Raw genomic sequence first — 24,416 nt, 5'->3', positions numbered from 1 at the left:
GCCCTATATGATAGCCTAGTGGCTAAATCCTTGCCCTGCATCCACCAGGATCAAATATGGGCTCCAGTTCATGTCCCATCTGTTTTGCTTCCCACCCAGCTCCCTTCTTGTGGCCTGGGAAAGCAGTCAAGGATGACCCAAGGCCCTAGAACCCTGTACCTGTGTGAGAGACCTGGAAGAATCTTCTGGCTCCTGGCTTCAGATCGGCTCAGTTCCGGCCACTGTGGTCACTTGGGGAGGGAACCAATGGACAGATATTTCTCCCTCTTTCTCCTTCTCTCTCTAAATCTACCTCTCCAATAAACATCAATAAATCTTTTTAAAAAAAAGTTGCAGAAGACCTTATGCACATTAGTTACAAGTATCAAGTTTAAAAAATTGAATAAGAGGAAGCTTTGAGCTATACACCTCTGAGCACCGCAAGGTTTTGGTTCACAATGTCCACAGAAACCAGATCCGTACAAAGTCCGTGCAAAATAAGGAGAAGGGCCAAGTCACTGTCATCTACCAGATGATCCGTAAACTGTTTTAAATAGAAATATGCTCCCAGAGATTATAGCTAAGGCAGAGACATACAGAAGAAGAAAGAGACAGAGGGAAGCCTTCCATCTGTTGGTTCACTCTCCACATGACTGCAATGCTGCAACCAGGAATTTCTCCCAGGACTCCCACACGGGTGCCTGGGCCCAAGGATGTACGCCACCTTCCACTGCTTTCCCAGGCACATTAGCATGGAGCTGGATCCAAAGCAGAGCAGCCGGGACTTGAACCAACACCTAGAGGGATGCCAGCATCAGAGACAGTAGCTTAACCCACTATGCCACAAAATTGGCCCATTAATTAATTGTCGCTGAGGAAATGTCTATATATCTAAAGTTTTAACTGAATCCTATTACTCTATTGACTTATGAAGCTCTGGCCCCATCAGCCCCATCATTCTCCAGGCTACACGCACATCTTAAAATACAGCTAAATTCAAACTTACATCAAGTACCTGCTATTCATGGACACTGTGGCAAATATGACATAGAAAAACAAGTAGGACAAAAGGCATTTTGAACAACATAGAGTATATAATCAGTCAAATTTGATTAAAGTTACCATTTCCCAAATTATGTGATGAGAAACTAACAAGAATGTGTTAGGATGTTTCAAAAATGACAATTTATTTCTATTTTTAAAAAAACGAATCAGAAGGTAAAAACAGTGCCTTTATCAAGGTCACAAAACTCGAGAGGAAAGTCTGTATAGAAAAACCAATGTTTGAAACTTCTGGATACACATAGGTCACTCGACCTTAAAGGGTATTTTGGAACCAAACTCTTGTTTTTCTCCCTGCAAAGTTTCTAGGAAGAAGCACAGACCAGCGGGTAGTTTCCCTTTGCTGAGTCGCTGCTCTGTCACTGACTTGCACACTAACGTCCCTTTCTGTAAGACATGCACACTGACACCTTCCTCATACTCTTCATCCCCAAACCCCAAAGACCCATCTTAAAGATGCTGTTTGAGCTGCAGAAGGTTTGGTGGTACTCCACACTGTGTACACAGGCAGATATTTTAACAAATATCCCACAGGTGGCCCTTGGAAGGGCAAGACTGGACTCTGATCAGTAGAGAAATTCTACCACCTGTGTTTCAGAAACAGGGGGAGAAAATGCATCACAATGATTGAGAGGAGGGAGTTGGTTGCTATAAATTTCCTGACCGTCAGGACAAGCCCAGTGCTGGGGACAGAGGCAGCAGAGCTCAGGCTGTGCTGAAGCAGCAGGCTCAACAAACACCAGGCTGGTCAGGCGAGGACAGAGCCAGAGACAGAAACACCTGCTGGGGGGGAAGAGGTCACCATCCCGGGGCGAGCGCTCCTCCTGCACGATGTAACTCCTACCAGCCTCCATCTATCTGCAGTTTCCTTATGGTCTGGTGTCCCCATCCACCAAGTTTCCTTATGGACTGGTATCCACAGCACCTGAAGAGTCAGTCCTGCTTATCCAATGCTGAACGGCCAGACTTTTGGCAGCTAACATGTCCTCTCTTAACCAATGAGTAAATACTTAAAAGACTTGATTGATGAATGCTTTCACAACCAGCACCATGATGGGAAACAAGGAGGACCCTAGGTGGTACAATTAAGGCTGAAAAGGAAAGATTTCTGCAAAAGCTACACCTCTGTCCCACTGTCCTCTCCACTCTAACCCCACTTCAGGTACACAAGCTGGTTAGAAGAGGGAAACACTTCGGGTTTGAGGTTAATTTAATGGGGAAACTGCTGTCGGGGTTTAAAGAGCGCTTAAAACTGGGCAAGTGCCTTCTGCAGACAAGACGACATCTTTCTCTTGGGAGAAGTAAAGTAGTGATGATCCCGAAAAGGAGAAAATTCGGGTTGCATTCTTTTCTGAGCCATGCAAAGTGTGTCAGTTCGGTCCCTCCGAGGCACCATGAGGTGTAGAGAGACCTACTTGGAAAACACAGGGGAGACTGGGATGGAGAGCAGGGTCCTGAGGAGGGCTTGCCACAGCAGGCAGGCTGACATCAGGAGAAAGAGTCCCTGACTAACAGAATCACACCACACCGGGAGACACACTTGTGAGCCGGTACCTGTGCTGGTCAGGGATGAGGCCCAAGAGGCAATTCAGAAGAGAAACAGCAGGACATACCACATCCCTATCAGCGTACCTGTCACAGGACTGCCAGGATCTACCTAAGTCCCTCTCACCTACCACCTATCACTTACAGCTCCTGCTCGGACGTCAGACGCAGCGACTCAAGCCCTTACTCCCGAGGGGTCTGCACCTTGACCACTCTCATTTCAGGATGCCTGTATTCATTCACAGCTTCAATTTGGCAAGCGAGTAGCAACAGTCAAAATAACTGGGTCACCAGAAATCCCCACATATTCACCCTATTGCCACTGGGCAACAGCAGCCCCATCTCTAGCTGAGCTGAGCCGATTACTTGTATCAAGTGGTCATGGTTCATCTATCTGCTATTCCTAGACACATGGAGTCTGAAATAGCCAACTGGCAACCATAGCTTGTAACTACTTACTCTGCACCACTGCCAAGTCCTCAGTGTAACATTTCACCAACAGGAGATTAGGACTTGGAAGCCTGAACAGCCTGGAGGTGACAGAGAGAACAAAGTCCAGCAATGGACACAAGGGGTACAGTTAACCGGGCCACTTCTGCTCCCATCACCTTCCTCCAAGACCCTTCCACTCCTTCTCCTGGGAAACATAGAATCAGCTGAAAATTTCTGCCACATCCCAAGAACTCCATCCTGAGAGATGACAACTTGTCCACAGGGAGAGTCTCCTCCCAGAAGGGGCCTCCCTTGAGAGGAATACAGGGGTTCCGCACCTGTAGACACAGGAGCTAACTGGCAGACTAAATGTATACTAAGTTGCTGAGTAAAAATAAAATTTAAAAACTCATACCACTTGCTGTAAGTTAAAGCAAACAAATAACAAAAAAATGACTGTTGTTCCAAAAGGAGTTCATAGTATAAGGAAAATCAAATATCCACAGCCAGGTCTTCCTGTTCATCATACATTATACTCATAAAAAGATCACACCAATATTTCTTACACTCCGGTAAGTCATCACCACCAAGCTTTAACCATAATCATCAAAAATAGTCCAGATATGCCAAAAGATGTATTTTTATATGCCAACGACATACTAGCTGGTAATATACAACAATATTAGTTACTGCTTTTATGGATCCTAAATTTTGCACTGTATGTTTCCAACTAAAATTCCAAAATTTGGGACAGGCATTTGACCTAGCCTTAAGGATAGCAGTTAACACACCCATTTCTTATACAGGACTACATGGGTTCAAGCCCAAGTTTCATTCTTCATCTTTGTGTAGTATTAATGCAGACCCTGGGAGATGCCAAGTGATGGCTCAGGTTGCCTGAGTCTTCCCACCAAACAAGGAACCCCACATTGAATTTCAGGCTCCTGGCTTAAGCCTGGCCCAGACCTAGCAGTTATAAACATTTGGGGGTGAACCAGCACATGGAAATCCCATCTCCCTTTCCTGTCTCTCAAATAAAAGCATCATTTAAATCTTATCACAAAACAAAACTGCCACATTTCTTCATTTATAACTTGTTCTCAAATCATACACCTCAATCAGGCACACATGATAATAATTCACATTCATATACTGAGATTCACTCTAAATAGAACATCCCTGTATTATCCACTGGTCAGGTTTATTATTCTGGCTTCATTTCAATACACAACAAGCTTGGGAAATAAAGGGCAACTTAACAAGGAAAATATGAGTATGAGGCAAAGTCTTCAAAGCAGGATTTTTTAAAAATGACAGTAACTTTAATTCAGAGTCATTTCCATCTTCATTGGAAGGGAAAGAAAGCTGCCACTTACCTCTGTACACCGTAAGGCCTTTCCAAAATTGGTTCTTTGAAAGGAGGTGGTATGTGACCAAAATAATCTGGGTAAGCCACCTCTGAGTACTGCGGGACAGACTTCGTACTCTTCACCACCTCGATGTACAGTTCCGCATCATGCAGCGTCGGCCCTTCGGGTAACTCAGCTGACGCCTGATCCACAGAGGAATTAGACTCCGTATCCTCGTCATCTTCAGCCCCCACACCGGTACAGCACAGCTTCCCCAGCTGAACCGCTCTTCCCTCGAAGAGAGAATTCCCGCAGGAGGACACGTGCGGGCAGACTTTGGCGCACGAGAGGACGGTGAGAGGGAGGTTGTAGTCCTTCTTCATACCAGCGGTGAGCCCCGGGGCGGTCTCAGAGGGCATATTCTGCAAAGTAATCCTGTCCAAGGCCTTCACGAGGTCACTGTTGAAGCCGGGGGCTGATGGGGCAGTTCTGCTTGGATCACCCAGCTGCTGCTGCAATGCTCGCTCACTCCCTTTCCTGTCTTCTTTGGCTCCAGCCGTCGCGGCAGGTTTCCTGTCACCTTCCTCTCCCCGAGGTGATGCGCTCTCCTTTGCGGCACCGCCTCTTCTTGAACTGCCAGAACTCCCAGAAGCCTCCTCTCCTGCGGTGGGAACGACAATAGGACCTCGAACTTTCCCCTCAAACAGAAAAGGCTTTGGTTCTTTGGAGATTAAATCATAGCCCTTAAAAAAAAAAAAAAAGTCCAACCTTTTATCTGCAAATTTTTTTAGCTGCAAATATTAAGAGATATTAACAAAAACAGAATCATTCACTTAATATTTTGCTTCAAATTTAACATTTGAAACATTTTAAAAATAGATAAAACACAGTATGCTTGGATTTCACTAATGAAAAACAAAAAAATATTTAACCATGACAAATATCACACTTTCTTCTTCTAGTGGCATTCCAGAAACAGGACTTCCAGCATACAAGTCCTGGAGTCAGAAAATGCTGAAGATATTAAAGATTGATAAAGCATATGTTAAGCTACCATCCAAAATTAAATATCGAGTGGATACTCTGATGAAATTTTCTGAACGCAGCACAGAGAAATAGCATTAAAAATAAGTGGTTAAAAAAACATGGAAGACAGTAAGCAGTTTTAAATGCAGCGAGAACTACACAAAGAAGGGAGAACAAAAAGGGGATAAGGAGGTAACCAAAGAAGAAACTGTCTTTCTGATTCTATGAGATAACATACAGAATCCAAACACTATCAACACTACTGTGAAACTGCAGGTCACCAGACAGCAAAGCTCCCTAAAGAACCACCACCAACTAACTGTTCCTTACACAGTAAAAACACACGTAGCATGAATGCCACTCGGCTATTTGCCCAACAGAAAGGAAGGCATGTTTCCACCAAAAGGTTGGTACACAAATACTGGCACCAATCTAATTAATGAAAGGACAAAACTATAGGGGCTGCAACACTCAGAAGTTGGGTATATCTCAAAATCATCGCTGAGCAAAAGAAATCTCAGACACAAGTGTAAATGCCACATGATTTCATCTACAAAAGTACTGGGATAGATGGAATGCTACAGTGACGGAAAGCAGACCAGTAGTGCCAGGGAAGACATGAAGGAATCCGAGGAAACTTCTGGGGACAAGAGAATCAGCCTTGTTCTTCATCAGGGTGATAGTCACGTGTTGTATAAGTATGTCAAAACTCACCAGACTTAAATGTTATGTATTACATTTAAACTGGATCTCAACTAAGCTGGTTTTCAAAGAATAGCTAGACAAAAAGGAGAACAACTTTCAAGAACAATTACAAAAGTATTTTTGCAGAGATGAAAACAAAAATTTTTAAGCTAGTAAAAATGTACATACATCAATGATGTTTTTTCCAAAGTTAAAATAGAAATGAAAACCATGTAAACCGGATTGGAAAGTGACTATAGCTAAAAACACTCTAGGTTTCTTTTTAAGTTACTTCCAGTGATTTAATTTCAGTTCAGTTCAAAGGCAGAGACAGAATAGCAGTCCATCTTTGGCCTTCCAGTTGGCACCTCTGAGCTGGGCCGTGCTCAAGCCAAGTTTGGACCTTAACTCCAACAAGCCTCCAACACGGATGACAGGGACTTAACATCTGAGGCCATCCCCCAGCCCCTCCCAGGGTGCCCACTGGCAGGACACAGGAGGAGAGGTAGAGGAACCAGGACTCCAACGTGGGGAGGTTTTTCCTCTGGTGACGGACGCGGCCTCAGCACTGCACATTTGTCCTCCTGTTTCTTTTTGTCATTAAAGGAAGCAAAGGTCCTGGTAAGTTTCCGACTATTGCAAATAGAAGTAGACTTCAAAATGTCTGTTGAAATTATAACTAAAAGATAACTTCATCAAAATTTAAAATCAAATTTGAAAGAGAAGGAAAAGAAAAAAACTAAAAATTCATATGGTAAATGTCATCATGCTTCCAAAGATATATTTTCAAAAGTGTGAAAATGAAGAATGTTGACACTTTGAACACTTTGCCATCCAGAAATAAGAAAAAAATAAAACTATAATTGTGACTAGGAGTAAACAGCATTTTTTAAGCCACAGCTTTAAATGCATGACAAGATCCTTTCATAAAGGCTCCCAGAGTCAGGAGTCATGAGCTCCACGCTTGTCTCCCACGTGGGAGGCAGAGGTCTAGCACGTGGGCCATCCTTCTCAAGGACATTGGCAGGAGACTGGATTGGAAGCAGAGCACCCAGGATTACCAGCATTGCAAGCAGTGGCTTAACTTAGCACACCACAAAGCCAGGCCCTCTAGCTTTTCTTTCACCAAATATCTCCTTCATCCCTGCCATCTTATCTATCACCCTTGATTTCAAAGTACCTCCTTATATGTTGCAAATCTATGCGAGTTGTTCCCTCTTGTATTTATCCAAGGTTCTTAAGTTCCCAACGAGAAACTCAAGAGAAATCCAAGACCCTAGCCGATATCTATCCCCCACACACAGTTTTGAATTTCTCATTTATAATCTCATGTTTCAGACTTTTTATTTAAGCAAGTAGGAATCGCACATACAGAGTTTGAGAAGCAAAGGGTTTGGCTAAGGGCCAAATAAATTTTCAACATTATTTAGTTCATATTCTGTATTTTACCCTTTAAGTCCTACGGACTTAACCAAAGGCCTACTACAGGTCAACAACAAAGTGAGAAGATGTAGACCTACTGACAGTCACAGAATCAACTGCCCTTGCTATGTAATCCAGAGAGAATGATTATACTCATCTACAATGGAAGGGGAGCCAGCCCAGTGGCCTAGCTGGATAATCCTCCACCTTGTGGCACCAGCATCCCATACAGGTGTCAGTTTATGTCCTAGCTGCTCCACTTCCCATCTAGCTCTCTGCTAGCGGCCCAGAAGACAGCAGAGGAAGGCCCAAGTCCTGGAGTATATGTACTACTAAAATTTAGACAGCTTTTAAAATAACTTGCTTCTGAGGTCAACATAGTGGCGCGGTAAACAGAACGACCACCTGCAATGCCGGCATCCTGTATATGGATGCCGATTTGTGTCCTAGTGCTCCATTTCTATCCAGCTTCCTGCTAATGCACCTGGGAAAGCAGCCGAAGATGGCCCAATTACTTAAACACCTGCAACCCACATGGCAGACTCAGCAGCAGCTCCTGGTACCCGGCTTCAGACCAGTCTAGCTCTAGCCATTGTGGTCATCTGGACAGTAAATCAGTGGTTGGAAGATCTTCTGCATCTCCCTCTCTGTAACTCAGACTTCCAAGTAAAAAACAAAAAAATATAAATAAATAAATGAATAAATAAATAAATAAATAACAAATAAACAATGAAAGGTGAGAAATGTTAGTAAGAAGTTACTTCAGGGCAAGCACGCGTCCTGACAGGTGAGACGCTGGTCACGACACCCACAACTCAAACCTGAATGCAGAGGCTTGAGGCCAGCCTCCACCTCCTGACTCCAACCTCCTGCCAGAAGCTGGGAGGCAGTGGTCACAGCTCAAGCGGCTGCTTCCTGCCACGCACACTGGACATGTGCTGCCCAGTACACCTGGCCCAGTCCACTGTCAACCAGCACACATGCGGATTCTTGTTCTCCTCTTTTCTCTCCTCTCTCAGAAATAAATAAATAACATCAACTCACACACAAAATTCTAAGATCTTTTCTCTGTGTAAATTAATTTAAGGTATTACACTGTCATCTTCTGTCTTCTCCCAACCCTCACCAAGGTTAACTACTGGGGGGTAAAACAAATCCACACACACACAGACTCCATTTTTAATTCAGCACAGTTTAGTCCCCACCTCTCCTTAAACACACCTGATACAAGAGAGACTGCAACAAATCTTACAGCAAGAATTCAACACATTATTTTAAAGGAGTAAAAAAAAAAAATCTATGCATTAAAAGTGAAGAATCAAAACAGCAAAAGACAGACTTTTTAAAAAAAACGCAATTTTAAAAAAGCAGCTTGCAATTCAGAACGATGGTGGAATTATTTTAACATTACTTGGAAATACAACACGAAAAGCAGAATACGAAAATTACAGAAAAAGGAGGAAAATATAGTTTTTTCACTACAATCACTTGTTAATTTTCCATGTTATCTGTAATTATCTATATTTATACCTGAAAATCATCAACAAGCTCAGGGAAAAGGTGTTCATACATTTTTAGTTCTTCAATTGTTCGTCCAGGCTCTTGCTGGGGCTTTAGTTTGTTAATGTCTGTTTCAATATCATCATTCTGAAATACAAAAAGAAAATGATCATCAGTTTACCAAAAAAAAAAAAATTGAAATGACCAAAACCACTTAGTTAAAATGTTCCAAATAATCAATTAAATGCAATTAGCACATATCACTGAATATAAACATCATCATTAATTTCCATGAAAATTCAAATTCATTTGTTATTTTTGTATTGTTGTGGTCATTATTTTGATATCATAGTGTATCTGCCTCCTCAAGAGAACTACCTGTGGCCAGAACAAGACTTTAGTATTCTCTCCTCAGTCTCCTCACTGTCTTCATTTCGCTCATATCAAAAGGCAATAAAACTGAAGAAAATAAAGCTGAAAAAAAACACGCACATATGATGGCAGTAATGACACACTGAGCACTGAAAACATGTGAATCATATTACCCCAATTAATCTTCATAAGAACAAGCAAAACATAGTATCATTACCTCCATTAAACTGATCAAGAAAATGAGACGCAGAGAAGCAGCTTGCTTAAAACCACACATCCTGAAGGAAGGGAACAGTGTGCCCAGTGTGGTCCCAGGATGCACCTGCTGGCCAGGAGGATGCACTGCCTCAGCGACAGCTAAGGAGCTGAGGTAAGTAATCACATCTGCATTGGCAGGCAAGCAAAGCCCTGAGAGCACTTCAGTGTCACCATTCACTGTTTATCAGGAGGAAAACATTCACACCGGAAAACCAGCCAGGAATGATCTCCAGGCCCCTCTGGGAAAAAGAAAGGTGAATTTAAACGAAGAGTATGTTTTTTAGAGAAACAAAGTCCATATCCAGGATGAATCTGGTCCATTTACTCCTTATAACAGGGTGTTCCTGCTGGAAAGGAACTATCCAAGCTGGTGCTAATCTAGGACCTCAAGGACCCTGGCCTTGCACAAATACAAACTCACACTACATCTGTTGACCTCAGAAAAGACATTAAGACTTACTAATTTTCAACTGGCATTCATTTTTAATTCTCATTTATCTTACTACCAATTATTCATCAGCCTTAAAACTAATTTATTCTTCTATGTTTCAATCTTCAAAATGTCCTTCTTCACACACATGTATATAAGTTTAGCTACATTAATACATATTAATAAATTAAGAGGAAAACCATACTACGTATTTATTACTTCATTTACAGGAATTTAACTATTATTTCTTAAAAAAAAAATTATTTCCACTGGAAAGGCAGATATACAGAGAGAAGGAGGCAAAGAGAAAAAGATCTTCCATCCAAGTGACAGGCCCTGTCACTCAACACAGGAAATCAGTGACAGGCTTCAGACAAAAAACTAAGCAAAGTCCAGATATAACACATTGAAAATAATATGCATACACAACAATGAAAAAAAAAGATAACACAGCTCAGCAACCTCCAAAACTCAAAAGTCCTACAGTCCTTGAGGAAAAAGAACAGCTTGTATTTCAGTGCAGACACTGAATTCAGGCCCCACCCCAAGTAAGCTATATTACCTCTCTAGGTCTATTTTTTCACGTGCTTGTATCATGTAGCTCCTGTAAGAACCATGAGGATTTAAAACTTACTATATATACCCAGCGGCAGGTATCTGCCTAGGTTGCATTGCACCTAAGCAAATGTTACACTGACGAGGGGAAAGCGCTTAAAGCTGGCAGGCATCCTGAGCCAGGTTAATGCCAAATTTGTGCTAACAATACCAGTGTGCTAGCATAGTTGCCTATTCTTTTTTTTTTTTCTAAGATATATGGGAGGCAGACACCGGCACGGCAGCAGACAGGGTCTGGGGACCCATGAGCAAGCATGCACGGGCCTGAGTTGGCATGCAGGGCCCCAGGCTGCCATGGCACATTACCAGAGGGCCAGGCTTGAAGCTCTGCATGCTCACAGGCATAGGGGTAGGGCTGTGGATTGCTCAAAGAAGCAGGTCTGGTGATGTGTGGGAGGGAGGACTGCTGAGGGAGAGCATGACAGGTGAGGAGTAATTTCTGGGGGACTTCCACCAACCAGACCCAAGTGGTTTAGAGGAGAGAAACCAGAGGAACTTTTGAGGCCAAACCAGTATACCAAACCATGTGGGAGACCTCAGTTGGTATTGTTGGTATCATCATTGCCTACTGGAAGCACATGAAAGCTATGGCAGGAGGCCTGCCTGGCAGGGCTCAACCACAGCACCCACCAGTAAGTGTCAGGGCAGAGGGTGGACCATGTTAGGCTGGGCCATGACACTAACCAGCTCAAGAGAGAACTATGGAAGATTTATGCATTCACACTTGTGGGACTGCCACACCAGCTGGTTTGCTCAAGGGCTGGGAGTGGTGATGGGCTGAGCTACATATGACTATGGAACTCACCATCACTCATAGGCATTGGAGTTGGGAACAACCAGGGATGGTTCAGGTTGTAGCACTCACAGGTGCATCCAAGTGGGTGTGGGTGGGATAGACTGAGTCACAACATCCACCAGCACACACTAAGGCCAACATTGTGGGGGGCGGTCCGGGGGACAGACTGCCAGGTAAGGATCTAACACGTGCTGGCATACGTGGGATCGCGGTCTGGGAGTGGGCCTGGTGGGGGGACTTGGGGAACTCCCCTGGTGGGTCATAGCTCCTGTTGGTGAGGATGTGAGTCAAGGCTCAGTGCTGGTCAGGCCAAACTGGGCTGCTTCACTTGTCAGCAGGTGTGTGGGTTGGTTTTGAGAGGGCAGACCAGGCAGGCCTAGCTAAACCATAGCACACTGGCATGCACAGGAGCCAGGATGAGGTATAGGCCATGCTGGGCTAAGCTATCACACCTACCAGTCTGCATTAAAGACAGAAATGGAGCAGGCTGGCAGGGAAAGGCTGCAGCACCTGATGGGAAAGGCCATGCCAGGCAATGGATTATGCTGGACTGGGCTGAAGCAATCACTGGCACACACAAGGTTTGTGGATAGGAACATGCCTGGATGGGGAGCTAAGGGGATGCCTCAACTGGATTTGTGGTTCCTACTGGTGAGCACAAGATTCAAAATGAGGGTGGTGATCTGGGCTGGATAAGGCTACAGTATCCCTTGGCATGGGTGTGGACTGGATTTGAGGTGTGCCAATTGGCACCAGGACCCACTGGTACTCACAAGAGACAGAGTGAGTGTAGCACAGGCTGGTCTGAGTCTCGGCACCTGCTGAACCATGCAGGATCTGGGTCTGGGGCTAGACAAGGCAGGGCTGGGCTAGAGCACCCAATGGTAAGAGCTGAGACAGTTGTGGGCATGTCAGGCAAGGCTGCTGTATCTTCCAGGACAGGAGGTGAACCCAGTTAGGTTGGGCCAAGAACCCACTGGTGTGTGCAAGATCTGAGACTGGGAGGTGACCTGACAGAGTAACTTGGGGAATTCCTCTGTTAGGACATAGTCCCTACAGGTGAGCACAAGAATCAAGGCAGGTAGCAGCCCAGAAAAGGCCAAGTTACAGTACCTGTTGGCATATGAGTGGGATATGTCTTAGGGAAGGCCAGGATGAGCTAGTTCTAACACCCACTGGCAGATGTGAGAACCAGGACAGGGTGCAGGAAAGGACACAACACCAGCCAGTTCACACTGAGGGCTGGCACTAGGGGCCTCAGGTTGGGTTAGGCTGTAGCACCCACCAGCATGAGCTGGAACCAGGGGCAGACCAGACCAAGCCAGGCTGCAGCACCAGATGGTCAATGCCGAGGTGAGGCAAGCCATGTCAGTCTGGGCTGCAGCTCCCACCAACACAGGTAAAACCCAGCATGGGGGGCAAGCCCAGCAGGGGAGTTGTGGGGGCAGACCAGGGTGGGTGGAACTACAATACCTGTTGGCCTGCATGTGAGCTGGGTAAGCGGGGGGGGGGGGGGGGGGGACAGCCGGGCTGGGCTAAGCAACCATTCTGCTGGTATAAGCATGAGCCAGGGTAGGTGCAGGCTGCTCAGACTGTACCACAGCATTGGCTAGTACATGCTAGGACTGAGGACAAGTCTGTCAGGTCAGAACATAGAACCACCTGGAAAGTGTTCCTTCCCATAAGTCAGTCACAAAATCAACAGCATCTCTGAAGTACTGAAACCATTTAAGCAGCACCCTCAGAACATGCTCCACATTGGGGATCCTGCAATAACACCAGGTGGTTAAAGTGGTTGAGCTGCTGGGAGCAGCCCTCTCCCCTTCTCTCCACATTTTCTCCAGATGCAGGAAGAAAAAAAAAAGGATTGGAGGTAGCTGTCTCACCCATTTTCCTCAACCCTCCCCACCCTAATCAATGCTCCACATGGGCATGCATCCCTTTTAATTATGTAAACATCATCAAAAATATAATACTACAAAAAAGTTAATGTAAAGAGTTCATACCAGTCCACAGCATTAAGGGTTCAATAAATATAAGCCATTTTTTTCTTATAACCCATTTTTTTTCTTTAAAGTAAAACAGAGACAGTAAAAGTTAGCTCTGACATAGCAGCAAATCACACAAGTCAATAACTACTTTTTTCAAACATGTCAGTATCGTACAACAAAGTATGGAAATGTTCCATATTAAAGGAGAATAAGGAGACAAGACAACTAAGGTTACTATCTAAAACTAGATCCTATTCTGGAAAGGGAAGAAAATCTTACAAAGGACATTACAAGATTAACTGACAAAATGGAATATGGATGACACATTACCGAAGCGGTATAGCATGGTAAACTTAGGGAATTGACAACTGTATTATGACTGTGTCTCCTATTCTTAGACACATACTTGAATGTATTCAGGGGTGAAGGACCACAGTACACAATATATTCACAACATGCTCTTGCATATTCATGCATTCACACAATTTGCAAGCAGCATCATTGGGGCGACTGATAAAACTTCCAGTGATAAAATTCTCCATATTTACATAGTCATCATAATGACTGACACTCTTAATGAGGACGAGATCTCTGAGTTGTAAAAAAAAAAAACAAAATCATACTTTCAAAAAGTCTTAGAAACATACAGAATATAAAAGAAAGGTTTATATCAAAATATAGTATTTTTAAGTGACAGATGGTGTATTAATCTGGCAAGTCTTACTTGACATTCATTTCTAAACAATTATTTTCCAAAGCATTAAAATAGCTGCGTTTTCCCTGTGCTTTAGGTTCTGTTATCTACAGAACCTGATTCATACAAAAATCTAAACTCTCCTCACTTGGATCCCGCAGGCTCTTCCACATACATCAGCTTCAGAAACAAAACCACAGGGACCCCAGATGGCCTTGACTAATCCATCTAAAAACGAGTTTTCTAAAAACTAACCCATCTCTTTACCTACTATCTTAAGTGACAGCTCAGTAATTTTTATTTTTCTCAAATCAATAAATACTTATTTGCATTTCCTTGTCCACTCCACTGAAAAGCTAAGAAGCATTACACAAACACAAATTCTCACAAAACCACCAACAGGCACAGACTCTTTTTCTTCTATCCTTGTTCCCCAAAAAGCTTCTGGCAGGAGATAATTCCCTTTGGCATCAGCTGGCACAACACTCCCAACCTCCTCCGTTAGTTGTCGTCAGTCTCCTTGGATTTCCAGATCTAAGTTAGAGGAGTGAAATAAAATCCTTCTTGGCAGAGAGAGAGCAGAAATAAGAGAGTGCTTCGAAAACTTCGTGGGGAAAATGTGATTACAAGATGATTTTCATGCATAAAAACTGAAACACAGGCAAGTTTATTCATCATATGCACTTCAATGAACTATCTGGAGACCTCTCAGAAGCACAGATTTCAATAATTTTCGGCACCAAAAAATAAGCTTCATTTTTTTAGGACTTCCCTCATACTTTCTGAGGTTCCTACGCAAGGTAGTTTAAGCCACCGTTTAGACCAGTGATTTAAGGTAAGACGATTTGCTCTTTTAATCTCTGACCATCCACAGTCATACATAATTAAAATTACAGAGATGTAGATGAAGCAAATCTGTGTGTGTGCAGGTATTTTCCCCAATGTTTGTTTTAGAAGTGCCGTATATAAAGCATGTAAGTTAACTAATGATAGAAATGTACTAACCTTAAAATTCTGATCGAGGTCATCTTCATTCTCAGTTTCGTTTTCGGCTTCTATATCAATATCATCGTTGTCATCACTTTCATCTACTACGTCATCCACTGCAATACAAAATGCGCTTTAAGTAGGTCAGAGGTAAGCATTCTACAACATGCACACCCAAAGGAAAAAGGTTATACACACACAAGCTATCTCAATCACCCAAGAAAAAGTAAATGAGATTTCTTATTAGAAGAGGCTGTTCTTGCTGTTGGAAACCTATTACAACATGTGGAAATTCTTTCGATTCTGCCAAAAAAAATCCTATGCTAGTGTTTGCAGTTTTAAAAAAAAATCATATCTTACACTGAGTGAAACATTGTTTCCTGTTTATGATAAACTTCCAGGGCTCAGATGTCATCCCCTCCACACTGGAACTTCCATCTGTTTCAGTGACGGCCATGCCGTTTACACACTGTGCTGTGTGTGGTGAATTTTTCAAGATGATTCAATATGACCACAGCGAGCTCAAGAAATTATATATGGAGTAAACAAGTAACTGCAATCCACAAAATAAATACTAATGAAGGCCTAAAATTCAAAATGCATACAAAAACTAGGACTGCACTAACCACAAACTGCTCGAGCCAAGTCCTCAATCATTGATAATGTCACTGAAAAGCTATCACTCACCAGAGAGATGAGCATTATCTTGATAAAAAGTACAAGAGATTTCCATGTGAATACAAAGGTAGAGTGACTTTTTGTTAATATTACTTCTTTTTATTATTATCATTTTATGATACAGTTTGATAGGCCCTGGGATTTCCCTTATCCCCTCCCCAATTCCCTCTCCCATTACTGAGTTCCCCTACATCAATACTACAGTATAGTTCTTCATATACAGTCATATGTCCATCATTGCGGGCACAGACAATGGCAGAGAGTCCAGCATCCTACTGTCAAGATATAGTAAACAGTTTCATTGGGAATCCATCTTTGGAAGTAGAGATGCACACTGCCTTGTATCCTCACATCTGAATATGATAGTAGAGTGACTTTTAAGAAGAAATAATGGTAAAAGAAGCCAGTGAAATGCTACCTTTGGAAGGCTAAGTATGTCTGGCATGTATAAGATGCTCAGGAAAGCAAAGTGCTAAACGGCAACTAAGAATATGAAAATGAAAGGCATAATAAGTAGGCCAAAGAGTTTGAATTTTTAACCTGAATTAGAAATACTGAGGATTGGGACCTGGTGTGGTAACCTAGTGGCTGAAGTCCTTGCTTGAACTCACTGGGATCCCATGTGGGCACCGGTTCTAATCCGAGCAGCTCCACTTCCCATCAAGCTTCCTGCCTGTGGCCTGGGAAAACAGTCAAGGACAGCCCAAAGCCTTGGAACCCTGCATCCATGTGGGAGACGCAGAAGAGGTTCCTGGCTCCTGGCTTCGGTTGCGGCCTGCTGGGGAGTGAATCATCAGATGGAAGATCTTTCTCTCTGTCTCTCCTCCTCTCTGTATATCTGACTTTGCAATAAAGTAAATAAATCTTTAAAAAGAAGAAGTAATAGTGGTAGTACTGGAGATTTTCAAGAGAAGAATGACTTAAGTCTACTTGCATTTTCCAAACATCACTATGGCGGATGTGAGAGACAGACCACAAATAAAAGAGGAAAAAGTAATAATTGCCTAGACAGACAAGGGAGTAATAGGAACGAAGGAAGGGTGCACATTACAGAGGGAAAGGAAACAGACGATGGATGTGCAGGAGACGGGGGAGGAAGGCAGCGTGGGAGCTCCAGATTGCCCATTTCACGCTCTACTTATTTTACTTTGATTTCCTGGGTGAATCAATGGCAAGAATTATTAGTTGTCATGCCAGCTTGGGATCTCCTCTCCTTCCTTTTAGGGACAGAACCCCTTATTGATTGCAACCCTCCTTGCAGTACTGACGGTCTACACGTGTCCAGTTTTGGGATAGGGGTTAAACGAAGTACAGTGCTGACTGCAATTCCCATCACACTATCAAAAAAGAAAACAAACTTGTACATTTTCTCTCACTTCTCCATTTGCCACATGCACACAGGAAACCCCCAGGGAAAATGAAGCAAAGCACCTATTTCCCTGGATGACCTAGAGCAACAGGGGTCTACAGCCAGGCAGTGCCTGCCTTCTGGTTGGAAGCGCAGCAGATGGGCTCTGGAGACAGAATAACTGAATTTAAATTCTCACTCCCCACATCCTAGACCTTAATCAAGCAAGTTTGCAAAGGTCTGTCCTTGTTTCCACATCTATAAAACAGAGGCCCCTACTCATTAAAGGAGATAGCAAAGTGCCAGGCAAACAGAGAGTAGGTGATACTGAGACGCTTACCACTGCTGCTGTCGGAGTGACTGTGCTGCCGCGTCAGCTCAGTCTCTCCTAACTGATCCAATGGTCAACTGTTGCAGTTTCCTTTTGGAAATCAGAAGTCAAAATTAACTGCCACGTTGCATTACCGGGATTACTTACATATATGCCTTACTGACACTTAGGGATTAACGGGAGTAAAGCCGACAAGCGGAGAGAAGAAACAGGATGTCTCATGGAAAAAAAGAAAAGACTGAAATTGGAAAAATCTATTAGAAAGAGGGAAAAGTGAATCCTGGAGCAGAGAAGGGAAACTGCATTTCAGAGTCAGGAAAAAAACAACCATTTTTAATAATTTTTAGTCAAAATTTTCAAATATCTTCCTTTATACGACATTTTCCTTTGGATTGAAACACCATACAAGCTGATGTGTTGTGGACCATCTCTGCTACCCCAAAGATGTAGGTTCACGCCATTACCAATATCTAGTAAAATTAGGCTTTGAAAACCAGATGAGAATCAAGATGGTGGAATAGGGTAAGGATGCAAATAAACAGATGGAAAATCATTAGCCAGGGTGAAGCAGAGAGAGCATATTCCAGAAAATAAAGAGTACAGGCTGACGGTGGAGGAGCATCTGGAGATTGACAGACCGGGGAAAGCAGCAGAAACAACAGTGTAGTATTGCAGTGACCAGATACCCCAGTGGCAGTCAGTGAGTATCATAATATAAAATAATAAATGACCAGAGAACATACACATAAATTTGAATTAATTTTTAAAATGTCCTTGGTTTAGCAAAAAATGAAAACAGAGGAAAACCTCTAAGTATCAGTAGGAAACCAGCTGGATAAACTGTACTATATATGATATGATCTTTAAAGGGAATGAGTCAACACTTTCTGTAGTTATTTAAAAAGTGTTTACCTGATTGTAAATGTGACCTATTTGCCTTTACATTGAATAGCCTATCTAGTGCTACTGTGCACATATATTTTACTGATTGCCGTAGGATGGGCATGCACACACACACCAAAACACAAATTTTTTAAAGATTTATTTTTATCACAAAGTCAGATACACAGAGAGGAGGAGAGACAGAGAGAAAGATCTTCCGTCCGATGATTCACTCCCCAAGTGAGCGCAACGGCTGGTTCTGCGCCGATCCAATCCGAAGCTGGGAACCTGGAACCTCTTCCGGGTCTCCCACGCGGGTGCAGGGTCCCAAAGCTTTGGGCCGTCCTCAACTGCTTTCCCAGGCCCCAAGCAGGGAGCTGGATGGGAAGTGGAGCTGCCGGGATTAAAACCAGTGCCCATATGGGATCCTGGGGCGTTCAAGGCGAGGACTTTAGCTGCTAGGCCAGTGTGCGGGCGCTAGACAGAATTTTTATTTTCTTCAAACTAGCATTTCATTGAATGAATTTTGAGTAAGCCATGCTTTATCACTGATTCACTTAGATTGTCCATGAAGACAGTAATATATTCAACAGATATTAATACATTGATCTCCCTCTTTTGAATAGCTAAGAGCTTTTCTTATCCCTTTACTTACTGATTCTAATTAGCTACAACTTCCAAATTATGTGAAGTACAAATGGTTATGAATCATCCTCTAACATTTCTTCATTACTTGCAATGTCCACTATTGATCCGAGTTAGATGATACTCAGACTGTTCAGAAACTATTCCTGGTCTACTTAGGCACCTGTATCTGGAATTGACAGGACTTTCATGTGACCTCTTTATGGCAGGTACTGACTAAGCTACAGCCTGGTTAACATCTCGACCTACCGATAATAAATTTTATTTAAATTCTAGTGTTAAAGCAAACTTATTTTTCTAAAAAGTACATTCTTATTTGTTCAGGATGCCCTATACATTAAAAAAAAAATACTGCTGCAGTCAATTTGCTAATATTTTAGGATTTTCAGCATCTATTTTGATGACTGACATTGATCTTAGGTTCCTTCAGGTTATTCTTACCAGGTTTTGTTTTCAACATCATCCTAGCTTACAAACACTGCTTTCTTTTCTATGCTCTGGAAAACAAAGCATAGGAAAAGTTCTTGAAAGTTGAAAGAACTAACCTATGACATCATTAACACTTTGCTGTCTTCACTGAGAAAATAAAACTGCACATTCAATGCCATGTATTTTTACTATTTAGGTCAATTTTAGTTAGCCAATATTGCCCTAAAACACTGTCCGTTTCATTCATATAGTCCAATATATTAGGAGTAATATTTAGCATTCTCTTAGTTTGATTTAATCTCCTCTATTTATTTGCCAAGAACTTCAGTTATATTAAAAATCAGCCACTATCCCTGTATTTCTATCAATTTTCCTTGCTATTCAAATGTTTATAGCTTAATTTGTTTTTTATATACTCTTAGCACCTCATCATTTATCTTACATAAAATCATCTTTGCTGTGTTAAACATTGTGGCTGATTTATATGTCATAAATAGTTATATTGTCATCCTTGCCTCTTTGGCTGGAGATGACAGATACACAGCACCATCCGTTTACATTCAAGCTTTCTATTTTGCTGTCTGAAGAGTCACCTGTACAAATTAGCTAGATGGAGTGTGTTTTTCAACCCAGTCTAAGAGACCTTTTTTGAAACAATTATTTGAAAGACAGAATCACACAGGTGGGAGTCACACACACACACACAAAATCTTTCACCTACTGCTGTCACTACCAAAATGCCTCCAAAAGCCAGGGCAGGAGAGGCCAAACCAGGAGTCAGGAACTCCATCCCGGTCTCCACAGTGTGTGGCAGGGACTCAAGTAAAGCCCATACAGCAGGAGAAGCTGGATCCAGCCTAAACAGATGCAGGGGTCTAAGAACTCAGGCCATCCTCCTCTGCCCTTTCCAGGCCACCAGCAGGGAACTGGTCTGCAAGCGGAGCAGCCAGGACTCAAACAGCCACTTACAGGCGACTGCTCTACCCACTCAGCACAATGCCAGTCCTCCTACCCTTTTTAACAGGAGTACTTCATTCACTAATGTCTATTGTTACTAAAATGGATTTGCATGTTCTTGCTTTGTATTTAGCACTCTAGCATTTTTGTGCATCTTTGAAATTTTCTTACGTCTATCCTTCAGCAAGTTCTTCTAATAACAAATAATAATAATAATAATAATAATAATGTCACACAGGATTTCAAAGTGTTCAGTCTCTGAAACCCATCCATGGATTCCTGTGGTTCAATGACCCCATTCTAAGCATCCCAGATCTAAATGTTACTTTTCCATGTGCAAACTTCAGTTTATTTATGTAAAAGACCCTGTTTATAGTAACTGTATCTTATCTTTCACTTAGAATTAGTTGATATGCTTCATAATGGTACAGCAGCTATTTAGTATTATGTAGCTAATAAAGTTTAACATAATTACTATTCCATGTCTTCTGTATTCTTGACATCTTTAATTCATCACTTGACTGGCTGGAATAGTATTTCACATAATAACCTCAGGAAGGGCTCTTGGGTAGTATAACCATGTGCCCTAACATTCCAAGGAATATAACACCTTCATCTATCATGGCAATTAATAAAGGCTCAGAAATCTCAAGTCAGAAACCCTTTTCTTCAACTCTCCATAGATACTATTTCACTATATTTGATATTTAATGTTTGAAAGAATAAGTCTTCAAGCTAACTCGATTCATTCAGCAAACACTAAACCACATACCCCATGAAATGTAATGCTAAAGAGAAATGCTAAAGAGAAAACAAAGAAGAAATAATAGTCTTACTGAGATTAAATACATATTTCAGGAGCAGGTATTGGCTCAGAGGTTCAAAAAATTAAGATGCCAGCATCCCATCCTGGAGTGCCTGGATTCAACTCCCAGCTCTTGCTGTCAATTCCAGTTTCCATACAGAGCAGGGAGGCAGCAAGAGCTCCTATCATATCCCAGAGCTCTGGGCTGAGCTCCCGGCTCCTGATTTCAGCCTCAGTCCAGCTCAGGTGTTGGAGACACTTAGCAAGTGAACCAGTGGGTTGGCGTGCTCACTCTCCCAGCACAGTCCCCTTCCCCATATACATGTGTGTTCACTTTTGCTCCTGGTTCATGGTTACAGGTTCCTGAATTTCTCTTCACATCACTTGGGTATATGGGTGTCTTCCATTCTAAGGAGGTGACTTGTGGTGGCTCCCTATATAGCTTCATGATAGAAGCTAGCAGCTAAAAATCAACATCTGAGGAGGACAGAGGAACTGGAGATTGAGCCCCTCACCCACTGTCAGTGATCTGATCATTGTTTATGAAAGGGATCATCATTAAAATCCTTCGGTTTACTTTGGTTCCAGTGAGTCCAGAGAGTTTCTGGGCTGGTGACCCATGAAAGGGCTAGGAGGATACTGTGCCTGGAAATGCGATGAAAGCCCCACACCTGTTCACCCATGTATGTCCCTATGCCTCTCCTCCATGTGGCTGTGCCTCAGTGCATCCTCTACTTAAAACAAAAACAAAAAACAGTAAATGTACATAAATCATGTCCCTGAGTTCTGGGAGCCTTTCTAGCAAACTACCAACCATGAAAACTGCCCTCCACCACCAGTCTCACAGCCAAGCAGAAAAGGGATTTGTCTTGCAGGACTGAGGCATTCCTTGCCTGTGGGGTTGGCACTAACTCCAGGTCATCCGAACTGCAGAACACTCACTGGGTATGAACTACAGTTTGTTGGTGTGCTGTTGATGGGGGAAAAACTACTAGAATCAGAAATGTGGGGAAAACAGGTCTGTCCTTATGGAATTTATATTCAAGCTGAGGAATGTAAAACATAAGAATTTTGATATATTAAATATACATATATGTAATACATATTTTATATGTATATCAAAGACTGAGATGTGAGAAAGCAACAGAGAACAGAATGAGGGTATTTCCCCTGTGCTGAAAGAGGTAATATCTGAATTCTTCCTCACATGTGAATCATAAAGGCTTTTCTAGTTCAGCAATTCATCAAGTCTGAGAAGCAGCAGAAAGGAATCAGCAGAAAAATAACACCTTTTTCATCTATCACATGTTTGGTGAATTCTATCCTTCAATCTGGCCACTGAGTAAAGAATACTATAGGTTATGTCTATCATGGTGTGTCACCAACTGCCTACCTGTTAGAAAACCCACTTAAGACCCTGCACTCTTAAATTTATCTTGAGATATGGGAGATCATGTGCTACTGGCATTTGAACATGGAGCCAGGGACGTAGCATTTCATATACGAAGAAGTAGAAATTTGACGTCTCCCTTAACTTGTGTATCTACCATACTGATATCTGTTTGTTCCATGAGGATGCCGCTCTTACCTGGTTTTCAAATTTAATACAAATTTTTCCTTTTTTAAAAATTTATTGCTGATTTCATATGCAACCAGAAGAAGGAGTCAGACCACCATTTCACTTAGCTTTCTGACTCCTAAGTCCCTAACTTAATGTCACACTTTCAAACGTCTTTAAAATGATTTCTAAATAATACAATTTGGTATTTTTGTGTCAACTAAACAATTATTTTAAATGAAATCATGAGAGTGTGCATTGATATTTACCATTAACAAACTTATATTAGGGATAGTAAAACTGAAACATCTGAGAATTCTACCATTTATTTTAAACAAGTGTTTTATTTATAAAAGACTTTCAACTGCTTTAAAAATCATGGTTACCGGATAAGAAAAAACTATAAGAACTCTATTAATAGCCTGGACTTCTGACTCTTTCCCATGTTCCTAGATCTCATCAAACTCTTCCTTTACTGCATACACACAAGTACTAAACACACACACATACACACAAATAGGCTACTTCCGGTAATTTCCTATTTTCATAACAATTTGGTTGATTAGGTTCTTACAACTTGGGGGGAAAAAGTTCACTAAAAAGCGACATGCAAACCCCTACATGATTAACTTTAACACTCTATGAAAACCTATATAAACTATCAAATGATGTTCCTATATGATGGTCAACTTTTTTCAAAGTTCACATTTACATGTATGTAACTCCTCCCATAACATTTCACTTAATTACTAAATTTCAAGTTCTTAACATTTACAGAAATATCTACTAACTAAACTAAAATGTGAAAGTTTATCATGCTCGTTAGTCTTTTTCCACTGGAGGACTTGGAAACAAAACAGAAGCCCAGCAACAGAATCATACATTTCCAACAACTAATCCACGTCAGTGCTCCTACCTTCAGGGGGCAAACTGTACAGCTGGGCCACCGGGCCAGTCACAGGAATAACTGGCAACTGGAAATGGAAAGAGCTTTTAATGGTTGGCAGTGGCAGGCGGTTTTTGGGGAAGCACTTTCTCATGATCAGACTGGAGGTGTTGACAAGAGGATCAAGAGTCCTGACCGCCAAACATTCCTGTTGGTTAAGAAAAGAATAAACAAACAAATAAGACAAAAGGTTGTTGGTGAATAACTGAAGCCAATTTTGCGTTAAGAAATATATTAATAATTTTCTAGAGACAAATGATCGTGAACACCAATACAGCAATATGGAGTCATTATAAAGCAGCTTTGCTATTCAGAAGTATATATTTTTAGGTTGGACGACAATGTGGCAAATTTAGTAGGATTTGTCCTTACCCATTTAACCAAGCACTAAGCAGAGGTCTAAGCATGAAATTAAAAAATAATAATAATAAATAAATTCAGGGGAAGAAGGGAAAGACTAAGTACAAAATATGTTAAATTTATAAAAAACAAAAAAGGTTTGTTTGACAGTCTATCTCAGAATTGTATGAGCTCTCATATCATGGCACACCTCTTAAGTTGGCTTTTCAGTGTGGAGGAGAGCCTGAACGTCTCAGCTTTAAAAGCTGGATTTGCTGCCCTGGGCTCTCATCTTGAGAAGCTTCACACATAGGGGATTTGAGACTATGTTATACAAAAGTAGTATTACTTTGCCA

General features: G+C 42.0%; 1 protein-coding gene across 6 annotated transcripts in view; it reads right to left on the bottom strand.

The window, feature by feature from the left end:
* Window positions 1–24,416, bottom strand: part of AGTPBP1 (ATP/GTP binding carboxypeptidase 1) — a 180,809-nt gene that overhangs the window by 68,207 nt on the left and 88,186 nt on the right. For all 6 annotated transcript variants that reach the window (XM_058672392.1, XM_058672394.1, XM_058672396.1 and 3 more), the window contains 4 exons: window positions 23,692–23,869; window positions 15,161–15,258; window positions 9,030–9,146; window positions 4,395–5,110 (listed from right to left, as the gene is read on the bottom strand). In XM_058672392.1, the coding sequence (XP_058528375.1) occupies window positions 4,395–5,110; window positions 9,030–9,146; window positions 15,161–15,258; window positions 23,692–23,869 (1,109 nt within the window). The remainder of the gene's footprint in view (window positions 1–4,394; window positions 5,111–9,029; window positions 9,147–15,160; window positions 15,259–23,691; window positions 23,870–24,416) is intronic.

The sequence above is a fragment of the Ochotona princeps genome, chromosome 14 (assembly GCF_030435755.1).
Source record: "Ochotona princeps isolate mOchPri1 chromosome 14, mOchPri1.hap1, whole genome shotgun sequence".
NCBI lineage: Eukaryota > Metazoa > Chordata > Mammalia > Lagomorpha > Ochotonidae > Ochotona > Ochotona princeps.
The sequence above is the reverse complement of the archived record's forward strand: the minus strand, read 5'-3'. Positions and strand labels throughout refer to the sequence as shown.